The sequence below is a fragment of the Micropterus salmoides genome, unplaced genomic scaffold (assembly GCF_014851395.1).
Source record: "Micropterus salmoides isolate LMB-PRFRI ecotype aquatic unplaced genomic scaffold, ASM1485139v1 Ms_hic_scaffold_13, whole genome shotgun sequence".
Classification (NCBI taxonomy): Eukaryota; Metazoa; Chordata; class Actinopteri; order Centrarchiformes; family Centrarchidae; genus Micropterus; species Micropterus salmoides.
The window spans coordinates 14,600,779-14,620,678 of record NW_024040374.1 but is presented as its reverse complement, the minus strand read 5'-3'; the positions used below and the strand labels follow the sequence as shown (position 1 = coordinate 14,620,678).

The 19,900-nt window shown below is 40.1% G+C and overlaps 1 protein-coding gene across 1 annotated transcript in view; it reads left to right on the top strand.

Moving 5' to 3' along the window:
• psmd1 (proteasome 26S subunit, non-ATPase 1) overlaps positions 1-19,900 on the top strand; it is a 46,442-nt gene that overhangs the window by 19,328 nt on the left and 7,214 nt on the right. Inside the window, exons 17-22 of the mRNA XM_038715685.1 lie at positions 5,197-5,311; positions 9,447-9,563; positions 10,859-10,961; positions 14,282-14,451; positions 18,164-18,256; positions 18,638-18,724. Of these exons, the coding sequence (XP_038571613.1) occupies positions 5,197-5,311; positions 9,447-9,563; positions 10,859-10,961; positions 14,282-14,451; positions 18,164-18,256; positions 18,638-18,724 (685 nt within the window). The remainder of the gene's footprint in view (positions 1-5,196; positions 5,312-9,446; positions 9,564-10,858; positions 10,962-14,281; positions 14,452-18,163; positions 18,257-18,637; positions 18,725-19,900) is intronic.

Below are 19,900 nucleotides of genomic sequence, written 5' to 3'. Positions count from 1 at the left end.
TTTGTCATATTCAGCGAATATCTCCTTGTGTGTGCGCTGAAAATAAAACAAGTGTTTGTACTTAGCCCTGGCTTTGTAAATGGGAAATAAAGAAAGTGCCACCAACCCTGCCATGATTTGTGTGTCAGGTAAGTTAAATGGCTTGCCCACTTACATTCAGCTTATAGTTATGGAGTCATGCTGCTGTAGTGATGTTAGCTATAGTAGCAGGAGAGTTGTGAGAATCACTGTTTGGAGCTGCTGTGCTGGCTCTAGGACCATCTCATCCTCTCTGCATGTTAGCTTTGCAGTAGCAACTTTACCAGACAGTTTGCTAACCCACAACTTAGCTAACATTAGTTGCATTACTTGCTGTCTCATTGTTCTCTCAATCATGGTATTAATCATGGTGTTGGAGTTCTCCAGAATTTCCCCCACCTTTTTAATAATGGCCTTTTTTTTAGATTAAGATGTGTTTGCAAATCTTCGCAAACATTACATGCAATCAGCTTCTTGGACAAATATGTGTTTTTATCTGAGATTCTCGACCACACATTAAGAGGATATTTAAGTTGATTACAGCTTGAAATACAGACTTCATTGCTTCCTTGCCTTTTCAGACAAACAAATGCTGGATATTGATTTCTTCTTTTCGTCTTATTGAGTTCTTCCATTTTGCTGGTTGCTGAAGGTTTGAACAAGCTTTAGGTTAAACCTATATATTTAAAAAAAGCCAGGTTTCTCAAGTTATGGCTCAAATTACCGTAGTGCCCTTCTAATTTCAAAACTTATAGTGAATTATGTCTCAATATCTACCTATTACAAAAAAAACCTACATATTTTTTCATCCTAAAATGGATAGACAGCACACTGTGCTTTTGCTGCAAAGGCGGGTATTCACAACCTGCATGTTGATCAGGTCAGTGATTGAGATGGCTCTGGTGGCTTCAGTCAGGTTATATCCAAGTATGGATTGAAGGGCATCATCAGACTGCCAGAACAGCCTAATCTCTATCCCTGAATGTGAAACTAAAAGGTGATCTAGATCTCCCAATGATTTCCATTTGTGATTTCGATAATCCTCATGTAGTGTTTGAGCTGAGCTTCTAATTCCCAACAGATCCGTGGAGATAATACTTTGAGAACATGTCACTATTTTGATGCACAGGACTAAACACAAAACCAAGGAAAGCTTATACATATTTAGACATCATATATAGGGCTTTATTGAGGCTATTTATTGGTTCAAATCAGATGGAGGCTTAACCCAAATCCTTGAGTTTTCTGTTTTCCCTCCTTATTGTACATTGTGAACATACACTGGAAAGAAACCGCTTATAGTGATCAGGGTTACAGTGATGAACTGCTCATATGGTTCCAAAAGCTTGGGACAGAATCATTGCTATACAAAGTAGTCTAGTCTAAATAATTAGTTTAAATAATTAGCTTTTAATAATCAAGTAGTTTGCTTACAGTCTATATTTTGGGTCTTTTACATATCAAAACATGGAAAAGAATGAGAATATTTTATGAATAAGTTTTTGTTTTTTTTAAACTCTGCTGCCAGTTTGGCCTTGATAGCCTATGGTTTATTTTCAGGCTCGTTTAATTCAAAAATTTATTATTTTATTTAGAAATGCACTGAAACCAGCGCCAAGGTGTAGTTTAGTAGCCTGTTTGCTCTACAGATGTTACTGTATATGTAAACAGCACAATACTGTTTGATGCTATAGCTTAATTGTAACTTAAACTACACTGCATTATATACAGTACTATACTGTCTTACTGTATAGTGCGTTTGAATTATATGCAGTATAGTAATTTGAAAAGGGTTTCAAACAGCTGCACTGTATTTTGAAATGGTTAATGCAATTATGTAAATAGCGATTGCTGTCCGTTTCACTATTTTTATATTTATGGAATAAATATACAAATGTCAATTAGCTGGTTAGCGTCACAAACATTAAAGGTGGGCTTTTAGTTCTGTGTACAAAACTTCAAACAGACTTTTGTTGCAGTGAAGTGTTGTTGGAACAGTACAATATGACTTTTTCGTGAGGTTGCATTCGCAACAAAGAGATTTGTGCCGCTGATTATAATACTACCTACAAGACAAACTGACAAATCAAATAGGTAGACCTTGTACTTATCGGTTGACTGACTCCCCATGGCCATTTTAGGCAGACCAAAACCTTTCTGTGAAATTCAGAGGCACGAATAATCAATCGGCTCATCTGTCTGATGTTATCAACACCACCATTCCCAAGCAAATTGTGAGAAAACATTCTTGGTTATAAAACAAATTACGTCAACCCTGTATATGTTTTGTTTTTTTTCTCCATTTTTCTTTCCAATTAAATATCTCTGTTGGACCAATTCAAGACAACCCTCAACACTAAACATGACTATTAGACAGTGTTTCCCACAGGATTTTAAGAGGCAATGGTGGGTGGGCCTCAGACCCTCTCGAAGAAAGAAAATTTTGTACATTTTAAAGTTAAATGCATTCATTTGGTGCAAAATTAAGAGGCTGTCTATGAATAACTTTGCACTCTTGTAAGAAATGTTGTGCTCTAGTAAACTATTTGATCATGAACCCATTGTATAGCTATAAATGGTGATGCAACAGCAACAAAAGTCAACAAATTTTCTGGCAACCCTAAATCAAAGTATAGAAAATGGAATAAATAATTTCCCTAACATTTTGTTGTTGTTTTTTTTACTTGTTTTATACTTTTTGTGAAAATAATCCAATTAATATTATTTCCATACTGTATAGACATCTTATTTTTAAAACAGGACATTGTCAAGTGTGCATCCTCGCGCTAAATTTATCAAGTCCGACCCAATTTGATATGATGATGATGATAGATAATATATACTTTATTTATCCTGAGGGAAATTCAAGTATCCAGTAGCATACGAAACATACACACATTAAATACATTAAACCTATATTAAAATAGAATTAAAATTAAAATAACTTATAACAGTAGCCACAGTAAAACAGTGCAAATGGAGTGCAGATGGAGGTAGAAATTGTTCTTTTGTCTATTGTCCTCCCTGCCATGACTAGGAGCTGTTGTACAGTCTAATGGCCAGGGGGACGAAAGAGTTTTTAAGTCTGTTGGTGGAGCTGGGCTGGGACAGCAGTCTGCCACTGAACACACTCCTCTGCCCGATGAAGGTGTTGTGCAGAGGGTGGTGGGCGTTGTCCAGTATGGACAGCAGTTTGTCCAGGGTCCTTCTTTCTGCCACTGTCACTAGAGAGTCCAGCTCTGAGCCCACCACTGAGCCAGCTCTCCTCACCAGTCTGTCCAGTCGACCGGCCTCTGTCTTCTTGCTGCTTCCTCCCCAGCAAACTACAGCATAAAAGAGGACACTGGCCACCACAGACTGGTAAAACATCTGCAGCAGTTTTTTGCAGCTGTTGAAGGACCCCAGTCTTCTCAGGAAGTACAGACGGCTCTACCCTTTCCTGTGGAGAGTGTCCATATTTTCTGTCCAGTCCAGCTTGTCATCCACCTGCAGCCCCATATATTTGTAAGTCCTGACCACCTCCACATCGACCCCCTCGATGGACAAAGGTTGGAGATGTGGTTTCTTCCTTCTGAAGTCCACCACCATCTCCTTGGTCTTGGAGGTGTTCAGCTGCAGATGGTTGGTCCTGCACCACCTCACAAAGTCCTCTACGAGGCTCCTGTACTCCTCCTCCTGTCCATTCTTGATGCAGCCAACTATCACAGTATCGTCTGAGTATTTCTGCATGTGACAGAGCCCGGTGTTATATCGCATAACATGAAAACTTCACAGCCCCTCTTCAGGTCAGACTCTCATACTACAACACTTGTCTTTGTAAAGAGAGAAAATGACAGGATAAAGTCGCTGACCTGCCTGTCAGCTTACATTTGTCCGTTACAGTGGATTTACCTCAAAGCCTTTAATATGTGTGCACTCCAAATTTAGGAGCGGCTAGCTTAATCGCCTTCTCACAAATGAGTGACGGAAACAGACAGTTAATGTTACCAGAGTTACCTCAAAAGAAAAGTGGTTGTCTCGAGTTGGATGCCAAAGGCCAAATTAGACTGGAGCGGGCCGCCATTGTCTCGTTAATAAATGGGAAACACGGTTAAATCTTGTTAATCTTTTTTGTTGTTGTTGTTTTTCTTGTTGATATCCGGATACTAGCATATGTGTGTGCATTTTCACCAGTGACCTAAACCTAATGCAACAAGACTCTGCATTGGTGTCAGCCACCTAAGCTATGCCAGTATCTGGCATGCGCTGATTGAAGAGTTTCTCATTGTGGCTTGGGAGTAGTCTTTTGTAGACGTTCCTCATATCGGTATGCCTTTTTATGTGCTTTTTCTTACTACTACAATCCTGTAATCTTGACTATTTCAATTTGAATGATGGGTTGTTTTTTATAATTGGCAAACAAACAAGAGGTGGAAAGAAATCATGTAGAGCCACAGGATTTGCAATTGGGAGCCTAAAGATTTGGCTTAAATAGTTTGGCTCTGTGATTTCTATTCCTCCTATTCCACAACAACACCACTGGGAGAAAATGCATAAGGTCTTGGACATAAATCAAAGCCTGCATTTCACACCCAAGCCTTTTCACTTTTATTACTTCTCTCTTTCTTCTCTCTACACTCTGTCTAGCTCTGTCTCAGAAACCTTAAATTGTCTAACTCTGTCTCATCCAGTTCCCCTTTGACATAGAGAACAGTGAGCCTATAGATCCGGTGGGGAAATGCACATGTGGCATCAAAATTAATGTTATTTTGTATATTGGCTCTATATTGATGCAAATCTCAGGCTTTTAAATTATGTTACGTTCCCCATCATAGTCATCTCAAGAGAACTGTAATGGTTATGGTTTATGTGGCTCTTTTGCTTGAGGCATCAAAACTCTTTACACTATATGGGACAAATCACCTCATCCATCACTTAAGTGGAGCTCTTAGCCATAAAATTCTTGTGGCCACAATGGATATATTTTATAAAAAGGCTCCTGCACTTATTGTGCCACAGCCAAACAGTAGTTGTGATTTATCAAAATGTGAAAACATATAAACTAGTTGGTGACACATCCACACTACTGCTGTAATATTTAATTTTAATCCAAAGTATCTGTGCTGGATGTATCTTTTAATGGTCAATTTCAAGTGCTGCTTGTTGGCTCGCTCTTAATTTCTCTCCATCTCTCTGCAGGACCCCTGAGCAGTGTCCCAGTGTGGTGTCTCTTCTGTCAGAGAGCTACAACCCTCATGTCCGTTGTGGAGCTGCCATGGCTCTGGGCATCTGCTGTGCTGGGACAGGAAACAAGGCGAGTGTCTCCCCCTTCACCCCCCATCCTTTTCTAACTTAAAAAGCAGTCACGTTACCTAGCCTCTTTCTCTCATGGTGTTGAGCTGCTGTTAATGAAACTCTACTCAGTGGTTCACAATAAAAGCCTACAAGGAAGCATAGGCGTTTTGCAGGCTTTTAATGTGAAACACATGCAACATTGTTTGACATTTATTAACGGGACCTTTTATAAAAAAAAAAAAAAAAAAAAAAAAAAAGAAAAAAAAATATATATATATAATTTTTTTTTTTTTTTAAATGAGAAAATGTGTGGTTCTCTATTTGGCCACTATTTGAGAATTTTTATAATGTCTAATAAGTTTGTTATGTAAATTATGTAAGTTACGTTGGAATCTGCGCTCATAAATGGAATTAAAGGGTAACTTAGATATTTTTCAACTTGGACCTTGTTTTGCCTTGTTTTGTGTTTGTGTGACTTATTGGGACAACATCTTTTCAAATTGGTCCAGTATTGAGCCAGCGTGTTGCAGTCAACAGTACATCCAGTAAAGTGCTCGTTTTTGCCACAGGCTCAGAAGTGTCTGACAACATTGTGGAAAGGATCCCTACAGAAAAATAACTTTTTTTTTTTTGTTGTTGTTGTTTTTAGAGAGTATGTAGTTCCTTTTTGTTTAACCAGAAACGGTCACTATATTGCTCTTGTCAAAGCCACCAGACTCAGTCATTTCCCGCAAGGATTACATGGCAGCCCTTTCTCGTTGCTGCCAACTGCAGCTGGATCACTCTATACTGGACCAACATACGTGTGCCAGTGTAAACATGAAGCAGATGGTCTAATCCGTAGTTACAGAAGATTTGGTGAAATAATAAATAAAGACGAAGTATAGACCAGTTTTTTTATTTATTTATTTTTTTGCTTGCACCAATAACGAGCTGAGTGTACTGAATGTAACACGGGAGTGTGGCGGCGGAACACAGACTGGGAGTCATCGCAAAGTAAACGGCGAAGCGTAGGCAGATTACATGGTACAGAATATTTTAATAAAAATACCAAGTCAAAAACCCGGTCAGTAGCATAGTGTTTCTACTTTGCATGACTTATAAGACCCAATCAGAGAGCCGAGCGTGAGCGGCTGCGTAATCGTTTCTAAAGTTACGTTTCAAAATTCTCCGTTTTAGGTCTTCATTTTCACCGTTGTAGTCTGGACGGGAGGTGCAAACGTAGCAAAAGGTCTCCGTTTTAATTCGAAAACGCAGTAGTGTTGATTTGTTAAAATTAATTGATAAAATAGGTGTAAATGGATGCAGTTGCTCAAAAAGCTGTTAATATCCCAAGATGATCGTACAAGATGTCGTCGTCGTCTTCTTCTGAACTTCACCTGCTTCGGGATAATTTTCAAATCATACCATTTGATCAAAGGCTTCACCCATTATCTTGGTTACTGTGTATAGTAATTAAAATATAAGGTAAGCAGCTGTTTTGCGTGTAAACTATTGACATTTGCTTTAATTTCATGTGGGTCAGCACAGAGGAGCTCTATTAATTGTGGAAAGTTTTTGGGAGAATTGCTGATAAATTGGTCCAAATTGGCACACTGTTACCGGGCTGAACCCTTCCGTACTGTGTCATCGCGTTTGGGTTCATTGAAGTCCAAAAAAGGAGAGTGAAGAAGACAGAAGGCGGGGGTGGGGGGGTCTGCCAGTTCCTGTGTTGTCTAACTATGTGGGCTGATCAGTCTCAGGTGTCACAGCCCATGCAGAGTCACGGCTCATTGCATCCTGAGCCTTGAAGCACCAAAGTGAATGTTTTGGACCAGATCAGGCCGAGGTATGCAACAGAGCTGATCAGCTCCAAAGCTACACTGCTTGGTTTTTCCAGATAAAACCTTGAGCACATTAGGTCCTCGGTGAGAGTAATGATGTTGTGGCAAGAGATGTGGGTCACCTATTTAGAGGGAACACATTTCTTGGCCGTAATTTATACACCTTGGGCTTTAGGTATTTTTACTGGACTGGTCTTCCTGATCTGTTTTTATGTAAAAGACCTACCATTTGTGTAGTCAGTTAGTTTTATGCCGATTTTGTGCCATAATCAAAATCTTAATCTTATTGGATGGAAGCAAATGGAAACACACTCACAAGAACCATTTCAGTGATTCAGAATACTGTCATACGATACAGTTTTATAAATATGTATGATAATGGAAATTATGTCGTGGTAAAGTGTGTTCTGCACTGTTCCATTTATTTACACAATCTTCTGGCCAGTTTCTAGCAGTACTGAATTGAATATAATTTAAAGTTAAACTCAAGCTGAGGCACAAGCCTGAAGAAAACAGTCCACCACTGTACGTGGATTTGGAGGATCTTGAGCAACCACATTATGTGTTGACTTGCTCTGCTGATTCGCCCTGACAGTAAATACCCTCAATTAAACCTCCCGACAACCTATCAGGAACAGGATGTGGTCGACTGGTGTTGGCCTTACACTCTTGACTTATCATCCCGGTACACGGCTGTCTCAGCCAGCTGAGCTGAGAGCACTGATGAAACATGGTTTATTTTACCTCCACTGTCATCATCGTAGTTTGTTTCTCTTTCCTCGGCGGAGCTGATGCCTCCCTCCAAGTCTGGTGGTGTTGGTTACAGCCATTACTGCTCAGCTGAGAATGGAGGAGAGTCCAGAAATAAAAGGAGGAAAAGTCTTCCCTCATTTTTTTCATTCAGAGTGATAATGGGAGGAAGGCGGTGTCGTAACTGTTACTCAGTTGTCCCAGGCAACCAGATATGGATGACACTAATGTAATTTATTTGTGTGGTCTGGTTGCTTCTGTTGATAATTCCCTTTCCTGTATTTAACCAAAGTGCCGTCATTGCACTGATATGCTCTGTTGGGAATGGCAACATATAAAATGTGTGCACTGAGTAAAGTAATCAGTTTCATGTCCTCTTAAATCTGACACAAAACTACAGGACTGTGGCAGAATTAAAAGAAGCTATACTAAACTAAAATAACTTTGCAAATGCATGATAAAAATTTTGTTAGCCAGTCCAACATCGTTACTTTTATTCTACACATGATTCTGCCAACTTTAGCAACCACATTGTTTTACCAAGCACACCAAAATGCCTCTGGATGGACCTGCAATTAATCAGGGCAACGAAACATGGGACGTAGTGCAAACCTTCTAAAATTACAGCTAAAAAGTACACTAAAATGTGTTTCTGAAAACATTTGAGGCAGGAAATAGGCAATGCAGCAACAGAATCTTGATTCGTATTTGATCAGCACTGCCTAGTTTGATGTTTGATCTGAGTTTTGTGAGACAAACATCAGAGCAGTAAAACACGTGACATGTCAGTTGTCGTGTCAAACCCGCCGAATATTAGATAATGGAAGGGGGGTCTGATGAATCTGCCAAAGCAAATGAAACATGAGCTTGGGAGATTCGTCTGGTTCCCAGGCTAAAGATAATCATCATTCTCTTACAAAATAATTTGAAACTTCACAGATGAAGCAAGCTCTATTTTATATTTGACTAATATGTGTCTGTTTGCCCTCAAGTGTTTTTCTTAGATGACATGGATGCTAGTGCGACATAAAAATCTAGAGTAATTGCAGATTTAATAATAAAGTAAATTTGGAAGTAATGTACAGCTGTCAAGTGAAATTGTGGCTGTGTGTATACAAAATTTAAAAAAATGAAATGAGTAATGTCTCAAAATCATCTTGAAGTACTGGTGATAAGTGCTTAGTGGCAAGGGTTTCCAAACATACAAACCCAAACCAACTATCACAAGAAAAAAAAAGCAAGTGCAACTTTGCTAAGTCAGGAACCTTCATTCACAAACAAACTGTAGCATGCTTTAGTTTTCTTCAAAAATGCTGAGAGCAGTCCTGAAAGATATGTTTCAATGTCTTCTCATCCATGGATTAATCATTAAATTGTTGCCATTTTTTTTACATTAAAGGGCGACATTTTCCACTTCAAATCATTGTAATATGATAGGTCATTCTTTGACACCTAATATGGCACTGGATGATTATTTACATTCCCAAAAAGGGTTGTGCAGCTTTAAATAACAGTTTATTGAAAGAACACTTCATTTTAAGCAACACTAACAACTTCTCTGTTCTGCCCTTCCCTCCACAGGAGGCCATCAATCTGCTGGAGCCCATGACCAATGACCCAGTTAATTATGTGAGACAGGGCGCCCTCATTGCCTCGGCCCTCATCATGATCCAGCAGACCGAAGTCACCTGTCCAAAGGTAAAAGCAAAATGTTTGTATTTTTGCTTTGGTTTTTTTGTCCAATACTTGTTTGATTTCTTTTGTTATCATTAATGAAATTGGTTTATAGCCAGCAGTGATAACAGCCTCTGTCAAAGTCTTTTTTTATACGCTCACAGACTTTTTAAAACAGCCGAGCTATTACCCTTTTAAATATGAACCAGTGGTCTTTTTTTTTGTTTTTTTGCCTAGGTGGCCTATTGGTAATCTGTGAACATGCCTCAGTGACTCTTTAAAATCATGCTTAATACCACTGAGACCAGAGTTTTTGCAGAGGAAAGAAAGAGAGGAAAGAAAATAGGGGGGAAAGGGGGACGACTTGACCAAAAGCAGCAAGCATCAGAACTGTTGAGACAAAGGGAAAGAAATCTGTGTCAGGGACAACTGGAGAGTGACTTGTCCAGGCATAACTGCACGCACTCACCCTCGGAGCACTGTTAAGATTTGCCAGACACATTTTCAAAGACTGCACAGCAACAGTCTTTAAGCACAAGGCGGTATGCAGGATTGTGCAAGAGGCAGTTTTTTCTTTTTGACAGTGGAACATCAGGAGGTATTGCATCCATGACTGTTTATTATAAGTCCCAGTCTTTGTAATTTCCAGCTCTGCTTCCCAGTTGTAGACAGACATCTTAGACCTCTAGTTTTAGGGCGGTAAATTGGCCCAAATTGGCAGATAACTACACAGCACAGTGTTTACTCAAAGTTTCACTCTGGCTATTGAGAGATGCTGTCAGTGCCGGGACTCCCACAGGTACTACACAATCATCATGGGCGTGGCAATGATGATGTAGTTTTCCTATGAATATTGTGCTGACATAGTGCACGTTTGACAAATTGCATTACAGCCTGACAGCCACTTTCAAATATATACCTTCCCTTTAATATGGAGATTGTCTGGCTAGGAGGCACAGATCTGGCAAAAAAAATGCAACCATACACCGTCTGTAGAGTATTTTACAGCCTGAGGTATTTTTTGTCATAGTCAGGAAAGTAAGTGTTAAGTAAAGTCACAACGTTTACTAAAACACGCATATGTGGTACAGAGTCAAGCTTGAACTCCCAGTTTTGTTCACATTAAAATGTTGCTTGTTTGCAACCATATAACTTTTATTTATTTTTTTAATGATGTATTTCTCCAAACATGTTTTCCATCACAAGCACTAGACTCTGCTGCAATAACTTGGTTTTAAATTGAGAACTGTTCACATTTTGACAATTTTATTGGATTCAAACTGTGACATGAACGTATTTTCCTCCCCTCACTATTTTAGGTAAACCAGTTCAGGCAACTTTATGCGAAGGTGATCAACGACAAGCACGATGACGTTATGGCGAAGTTCGGCGCCATCCTGGCCCAGGGAATCCTTGACGCAGGTTAGTCTTCAAACAGAAGTGCACAAGACATGTTTATCTGTTTATACAGGCTGGCAGTTGGATTCATAGTCTGTCTGTAAACTAGAAAGACACCACATGGGTTTATCCATGTCTGTCACTGAGCAAGAGATCAAACCGGTACATGGTCCTGCTGCCTCTATGCCTACGACCCAAATTCTTAATTACACTTAAACAAGAGAACTGCTCTAACTGTAATGTGGGTTTGTGGTTTTGTGTGTGTGTGTGTGTGTTGTAATTTGAGTTCTTTATGCTTAAGCAAACACAAAGTAACCCTCTTCGGTTGACCACCCGTGCACTGTGCCTCTGGAACAGATCATCCTAAGGTGCATTAGCGCCTGGCGTTCCAACCTCTGCTCTGCTTTCAGCCATATGGCCTGTTGGTCTCCCCCCTGTTGATTACTGTTTGTCTGATAGTCTCTGTGTTTGTGTGTCTATGCATGTGTTTGTGGACACAAGCATGCAGTATGTATGTGTGTGAGGTCCCGGAGAGCTACACATTCGCACTCAGGCAGAGCACGCCCATGTTCACACGTATACACAAACCCTCAACGCAGGCAGCAGCAGAAACACATTTTTCTGGCACATGCATAACATAAAACAGTTCTGTTTACACACTGCTGTCTAAATACACCATCAGGTGTTGCAACTTACACAAGGTAACGCTTATATCAAGTATTTAAGACAGTAGTTACTTCAAAGGATAAGTGCAGCATGTGTGTTTAAGATGTTGTGACTCGTGAAAGTTTTTCATCAGCCGTAAAATTGCCCCTTGATTAACTCCGCCCCACTGCATCGATATTTGATTGTTTTTTTTGTTTGTTTTTTTTAAAGATTTGATTTAGTTCAGAGCAGATTGGCCATCCTGATGACCAGCAAGGCCTCAATCATATATCAAATCATTAACCGCTAATAACCTCTGCAAACACGGCAAGATATTCTGCGTGAGACCATCCAGAAAAACCCTGACCCTGGTGTAATTTTTCATACAGCAGACACTCCCCCGCCCCCAGTTAAGTGTGTAGCTTACAGTTTAAACACACCCAGGCAGGAAAATCCACTGCTGTTTGAATGTCAGACATGCTCAAGCTTGTGCAGTGTGAATGTTTTTAGTATTCCTGTTCTTGTTTTTTTTTTTTGTTTTGTTTTTTTTGTTTTTTTTCCTTCTTTCGTTTAATTTGACAGTTGGAAGCGATTAGAGCTCAGTTTCATGATCATTGGTACTCATTACGCAGAAAATGTCAGTCTCTTTTGCTGGTTCCCCCACATACTCTATCTTGCTCGCATGTTCATCCCCCGTTTACAGACTTTACCTCACTTTTCAGAGCGACACAGTGAACAGGTTGATTGTTGATATTGTCATTTAACACCTTTGAGGAATCAACCCCTGTCCCCATGCCTCCCTCACAAACTCCTTGAAATGAAAATTGGCCCACCAAAGAGTTGGCAAAAACAGCAGGGGGGGTGGCGGCGGCGGCGGGCGGGGCGGGCGCTTGTCAAGTGCTCTCAACCTCTTCTCAAGTTTTTAAGAGACTCTTGAGCTCCCAGTTGAGGTGCAGTGTGCAGATCTCGTGATGCATTCTGGCCAGCGTTCAGTCCGTGGGGCTGGAATGGTTTCAACACTGGTTCAGATGTCAAGATAAGACCCTGTTATTAAATCATCTTCACGACCTCAGAAAATAATGGCTAGAAAGTAAAACAGCTGCAGATGATTCAACTAGTATTGTCTTGTCATTTTTAGTTGGAATGACTACTCCCTAACAACATTTTAACAACAACAAGAAAAGTTTCTTTTCATCCATATAGAAATGACAAATTCATCCTGGTTGCTTCATGTCTTCTCTTCCTCCCCCTCCCTCTGTCTTCCCTTCTCCAGTCCCTCCCTACTGTTTGTCCCAGAAAGGCCGAGAGAGGTCTGTTACTCTTTGGTACTGCTCCAAAGAACACCCTTGATCCCTATTCATCACCTTCTTTTTTTTTTTTTGGTCAGCTCCACAGACAAAGTGAAGTTTCTATTTGGTGCACCCTTTCACCATGAGTGGCCACAGTGAGGATCAAACCATTAACCCCAGTGATACCTGAGGAGTTTCTTATAAGTCTTTCATAGAAGAAAATAACTTCACTAGCATTACAAGATACTTTTTGTCCTTTTAATATTAACGAAATGCTAATACCACCTTTTAATTCATTCAAATTTTTTTCTAGAATGATAAGAGATCACTTGTGAATAATATCATTTTTCTGGAGGTAAGGAGGAGAGCATAATCTTTACCAAGAAACTTGGAGTCTAGATATATATTAATTAAAAGATTTAATCCTATGAATCAAGGTGAAAATAAGCTCTTTATAATCTGTAGCTACAATGCAGCTGGGAAAGGCATCTGTTATTTTTGGGACAGCTAACACACCTCTTTTGATGTAGATGAATTATTAACCTCCTGTGCAGCTAATATCTACGGATAATGGATGAAGCTTATTTTTTATATTTAAACGCAGGATGCTTTAGACAATGCATTCCTGGGTTTAACTGGCTCGCCAGTTTGTCCATATAAAAGAAATCCTGCCCTGGGATCAACAGATCAGATGGGTTGAAGCCAAAAGACAACCGTTTCAGGGTGGTGGCCATCCTGGTCTGTACCCTCATTAACCTTCTTCTCCCTCATCTTTCTATTCTTGTGCCAAGTTGAAATGGGTTTGTTTCACAATCGGTGATCAGTATGATTTTAATTGTAATAAAGAGTAGATGGCCTCCAAATTTGCACCTTTTTATTAGTTGTATTTGCTCAGAATAATCTATAAAGTGCAAGGTTTATTTTATATGTTGAGAGCCTTAGATGCTCATGGTTCATGGATTTTTATAGCAGTGGTTTCACCCAAAACTCTCGTGTGACAAAACTCTACTCTAGTACATTTTCTACCTCCAGTGAAACTGTCCTCTGTTGAACAGTATGTGTTTTTAACCTCTGTGTATCTGGAATAGGCAATTATCACAAGTTGTATTACTCAACAAATGTGTGCAAATAAATCAAAAGTAGGTTGATGCTCATTCTGAATGTATACCAATGGGAGCTGTAGCTGTAAAAAATTATAATGAAATTATTTTGTCTGTTAAAATTATATATTTTGAAATTGTGCCATAGTAAGCAATATGAAATCTGCTGTCTTCCTGCTGTTATTTTAGAGTTACTTTTGTTTTTACATTTGTTTTCATCTAGTGCGTGACCTGGTCAATAACCAATATTATGTAGGCCTGTGCCATTATACTGAAACCCTCTCTATTTCCTCTGCCCTCTGTTGTCCAGGCGGACGTAATGTGACCATCTCTCTGCAGTCCAGGACAGGTCATACTCACATGCCATCGATGGTCGGCCTGCTGGTCTTCACCCAGTTCTGGTTCTGGTTCCCCCTCTCCCACTTCCTGTCATTGGCCTTCACACCAACTGCTATAATCGGCCTCAACAAGGACCTCAAGGTACTGAAGTGGCAAGCCTCGCAGTGATCTGTGTGTGTGTGTGTGTGTGTGTGTGTGTGTGTGTGTGTGTCAGAACGTGAACTTTCCCAACACAACTCTAAAAAAAAAAAACATCAAGCACAATTACGAAATTACTTGAATTAGTTGGCTTCCTCTGTCATGTTAGAGGAAAAAGTCCTTAGCAGACCTTTACACCATCAGTTATTTGAAGTGGGTTATCCTGCATATACCTTTCCCACGTAGCAGTGATTAGAATATAATATTGTATATTTAGATTGTACACACATTGATGTGTTAATGCTAAAATGTAATTACGCTCAAGAGGGGAATAGCATGGCTGCTTAATTTGGCTGTAGAATTTGTGTTTGGCACTGTATTTGGTGCAGAAAATATTTAGCTTCTTGCCTTGGTAACAACTGTCACCAGCAGCCTATCTATAACAAGGCCCTCCCAACTGTGGGCCTGTTCTGGCCCCCTGCCACTCGCACACTGATGCCAAGGGATCACTGTGACATATTGGGGTCTTAAACAAACATTAGTTGGGCATTATCTCTTGATTGCTACCCGAATCGGCCGCACCTGACGCCAGGGACACCTCCACACTTGACTATTGCGCACACCCAGCTTTACAAGACACAGGAGAATATACTTGAAGTAAAGCCCCAAACAATACACCGGGGATAGGAAGGACAGTAGGGTTTACCAGACTATGTGCTGCACCCTGCCAAGGCTCGTCAGCACTTCTTTAACTACGCAGCACGAGTCTTCACAGACGTTGTCTCTCAACATTGGACACTGAATGTCCTCATAATATACCAGTTTTCTTTTTTAGCATCGGACTTGTAGGTTAATTTCTAAAAGAAGTCAACAGAAGTCACTTCACTGCCTTGCTGCTTCTCTTTCTGACTCCATGCTGCAGTGAAATGTCCGAATTATGAGGTGATTAAAAAATACAAAGTCTCCCCAGTGTTGCATCTTGTGTTGCTCTTTTGGACCATAGAGACTGTTTCGTCATTTAGTTTCAGAACAGTTATAATTTGAAGGATCACACTAAACAGAAGGCAGCTGGTGCTGCTCTGGCTAGAGATCATCTTTTATGTTTGTCTAGGTAAAGCTGACAGACCACTTTTTCATTTTTACACCATGCAGTTAACATACAAGGTTAAGCCTGCAGCTATTAGGTGAAGGTGGGCCTCATAATAAGTGCTTCTTCTTCTAACTAAGCCAAGCTTTTCCAGTGTGTCTGCAGTAACAGCATATTAAAGGTTCCCTCTGTTGAGTGTTTCAGTTCCAGTAGTGCTGTGGAGCTGTTTTTCACGTGGTTCCTCGTTTTTCTTTAAATGACAATTTCTTTTGACCTCTCTGGCTACAGGGTAGCATAACAACTCTGAATCTGCAAAGTAGAGCTGGAACAAAACGGCAAAGCAGTAGACACTGCCTCAGATGCTAAACTGAATGGATATGAAAGGAGAGAAATGTTTTATTGGTTACTACTTCTTCATTTTTAACCAAAATTAGATTTAGATTAGCCCTGTTGAAATATGACATTTGAGAGATAGTTGTGATTTGACATTTTCTCTCTCAGAAACAGAACAGAACTGTCAGTGTTTACCTTGTGCTTGTCCTCAGTTCACATTTTACTTTACTTCACTATTCAGTCTGGATCTGTCGTCTTGTCAAAGTCTTGCCTCCTTTCCTTGCTAGCCTATGTTCCACCAGCATCTGTTCAACCAAAGTAATCAGTCTTTCTGGAAAGCTGAAACAGGTTTCTAGAGTTTTCGGTGCATATCTGTGAGCAGTGGTGGAATAAGTATTCAGATCATTTACTTAAGTAAACATACTAATACCACACTGTAAAAATATTCTAGTTAAAAGTAAAAGTCTTGCATTGAAAATGTTACTTAAGTACAAGTATGTAAGTATAATCTAGACATTTTTATTATTTTATTTTTAAGTATTAAAAGAAAAGTACACAACGCAGAAAAATGTCCCCTGTGACTGTTACACTACATTGGGGGGAAAAAATGTATTTGATCCCTTGCTGATTTTGTACGTTTGCCCACTGACAAAGAAATTATCAGTCTATAATTTTTAGTGGTAGGTTTATTTGAACAGTGAGAGACAGAATAACAACAAAAAAATCCATATAAATTGATTTGCATTTTAGTGAGTGAAATAAGTATTTGACCCCCTCTCAATCTGAAAGATCTTATTCGCAAATGGAAGAAACACAAAGAACTGTCAATTTCCCTCGGTCTGGGGCTCCATGCAAGATCTCACCTCGTGGAGTTGCAATGATCATGAAAACGGTGAGGAATCAGTCCAGAACTACACGGGAGGATCTTGTCAATGATCTCAAGGCAGCTGGGAACATAGTCCCCAAGAAAATTGGTAACACACCACGCCGTGAAGGACTGACATCCTGCAGCGCCCGCAAGGTCCCCCTGCTCAAGCTCTTAGGCAGCATTCCTCCTTTTCCAAACATGGCGAGTTGAGTTGATGCCAATGACCCCAAGAATACCATCCCCACCGTCAAACATGGTGGTGGAAAAATTTTGCTTTGGGGGTGTTTTTATGCTAAGAGAACAGGACAATTTCACCGCATCAAAGGGACGATGGACGGGGCCATGTACCGTCAAATCTTGGGGTAGATCCTCCTTCGCTCAGCCAGGGCATTGAAAATTAGTTGTGGATGGGTAATCCAGCAGGACAATGACCCAAAACACACAGCCAAGGCAACAAAGGAATGGCTCAAGAAGAAACACATTAAGGTCTTGGAGTGGCCAAGCCAGTCTCCAGACCTTAAACCCATAGAAAATCTCTGGAGGGATATGAAGGTTTGAGTTGCCAGACATTGTCCGCGAAACCTTAATGACTTAAGAGAAGATCTGCAAAGAGGAGTGGGACAACATCCCTCTGGAGATGTGTGCAAACCTGGTGGCCAACTACAAGAAACATCTGACCTCTGTGATTGCCAACAATGGTTTTTCCACCAAGTACTAAGTCATGTTTTGCAGAGGGGTCAAATACTTATTTCACTGATTAAAATGCAAATCAATTATAACATTTTTGACATGTTTTTCTGATTTATTTTTTTTTGTTATTCTGTCTCTCACTGTTCAAATAACCCTAACACTAAAATTATAGACTGATAATTTCTTTGTCAGTGGGCAAATGTACAAAATCAGCAGGGGATCAAATATTTTTTTCCCCCACTGTATTATATATTATATCTTTACATTATTATTACTCGTGCATTAATGTAAAAGCAGGATTTGAGGTGGAGCTCATTTGAACTATTTGCTTGTTTGGTCCAACCAACCGTCCAAATCTCAACATCATTACAAATGCATTAAAATTATTAAATGGAAAACCAGAAATTCCTCACATTTGTGAACATGAAAAACACTTAAATGACTTTATGATCAAAATAGTTACCAATTAATTTTCTGTTAATTGACTTAGCTGTACTTGTATAAACTGTTAAGTAGCTTAATTTATAACAAAACATTTTAGACTTCATGTGTTTTTTACGTAAAAATCTTAATTTTAAAAGTAACTAGTTAGCTGAAGCGAAATGAAGTGTCTTGACAAGTTTTAGATGGATTGACATGAAAAATAACTCCCACGCCGCTAGCGTGGCAAAAAAACAACACATTGATATCTATTGATGTTGTCTGTTTGTCTTCTCTGCTTCTGTCTTCCTGTTCAGATGCCTAAGGTGCAGTACCGTTCCAACTGTAAGCCTTCCACCTTCGCCTACCCACCAGCTCTGGAGGTTCCCAAAGAGAAAGAGAAAGAGAAGGTGAGAACTGAGGAACTGAGGCGCCACAACACATCAGTTTGTTTTGCTTTCCTTTTTCTGAACTTATTAGTCGAGGAAAGCTGACCTTGTTTCATATTGATTTGTGAATAATTTTAAACCCTCACTGTCAGACTCATCATTTTCTTGCCCGTTATATTTATTATTTTAGCATCTCTGGCCTATTTTTTCCAGTTGCTTCATTTCACAATCCTAGATGCTTTTGGAGAATGTAATGAAAGACCAAGCGGCGTTTATTTTGTGGTTGACTAGTTTTCTACATTTTAAGCCATGTTTGTAGAAGGTCTGAGTGTCTATGGTATTGTCTTACATTGTGGAAACGTCTCTTCTCTCTCTTTCTCTCTCGCTCGCTCTGCATGGCAGGTATCCACCGCTGTTCTCTCCATCACAGCCAAAGCCAAGAAGAAGGAGAAGGAAAAAAAAGAAAAGGAGGAGGAGAAGATGGAAGTGGTGAGTCGAAATTCGCAGCTCTTTAAAACCCTCTTCTCCCTCATTAAGTGTAATTTATACTTCTGCTTCGAATCGACAACATAGGTGACGGTGCAGGCTACGCAGAGGCTACGCCGTCGCCTGACGTGCACCTCCTCAAAAATGTAACTACACGTCGAGAACCGTAAGCCCTGTGATTGGTCAGCTGGGTCGCAAGGCCCCCGAGCCGACCAGAAGTGCCCCTGCTTTGAAGTAACTTTAAAAAGCTAGCGGCCAAAACGGCGGCTGTAACACAGTGGATCAATATATTTGACCGTCACAACCCGAACGAAATGACTCGTTTTACAATCAGAATGTGATCCATTCCATACGTATACAATTTTACACCCATTCACGTTAGCAGAGCACTAAACCGGAAGTTAGCCTGCTCGGCCGGCTAAAGTCAACACAGTGGACGCTGTAGTGCTACTGCCGACTAGCGTTTGGGGGTGTAATTGCAGAATGACGGATACAACGACGCACACGTATAGCTACGCACACGCCGTAGCTACGCACGTAGACCCTTACGTAGGAGTATAAATCAAGCTTTACTAATAATCTTGTTTCCTTGTTTTTTGTCACTCCTTCCATTTTAAAAGGATTCTGGCCTTACAAGAACACATCTGCATTGGTCCTTAGACCCTTGCAGTGTATTTGAAGTGACATTTTCAAGAATTTATTACATTGTAGGAGCATTATACCTGTTATTTTTGTGACAGAACATTCTTTAAAGTAGACCCCATGGCAATGCAGCCACAGCTTGTGTCCTGGTGATTTTAGTAAAATGTTATTAGACAGCATCGGTTTCACACCACCTGGTATGCGGATAAAATCGATTATCTGGATACTTAACAGGGGTATCAAAGACAATCATTTGCTCTTTGACGCCATACACGCACTTTCCTTTATTTCTTTTCTCTGTCTTTCTTGGTCGTTTCTCTCACCCACACCGGGTGTTCGCAGACGGACTCTGTCAGTCCAGAACCAGTATAACTTTCATTGGGATTTTCTCTGGGCGCTAGCAGCAGGTTTGATCCGCTCTGCCACGCTACATCTCAGCTCTGGCGCTGAGAGACTGAGCTTGGAAATGTTCACCCTTCTCACATCCCCAGGCGTTTGATTTTATCTGGCTTAACTTAATAAGAAGGCTGTTAAAGG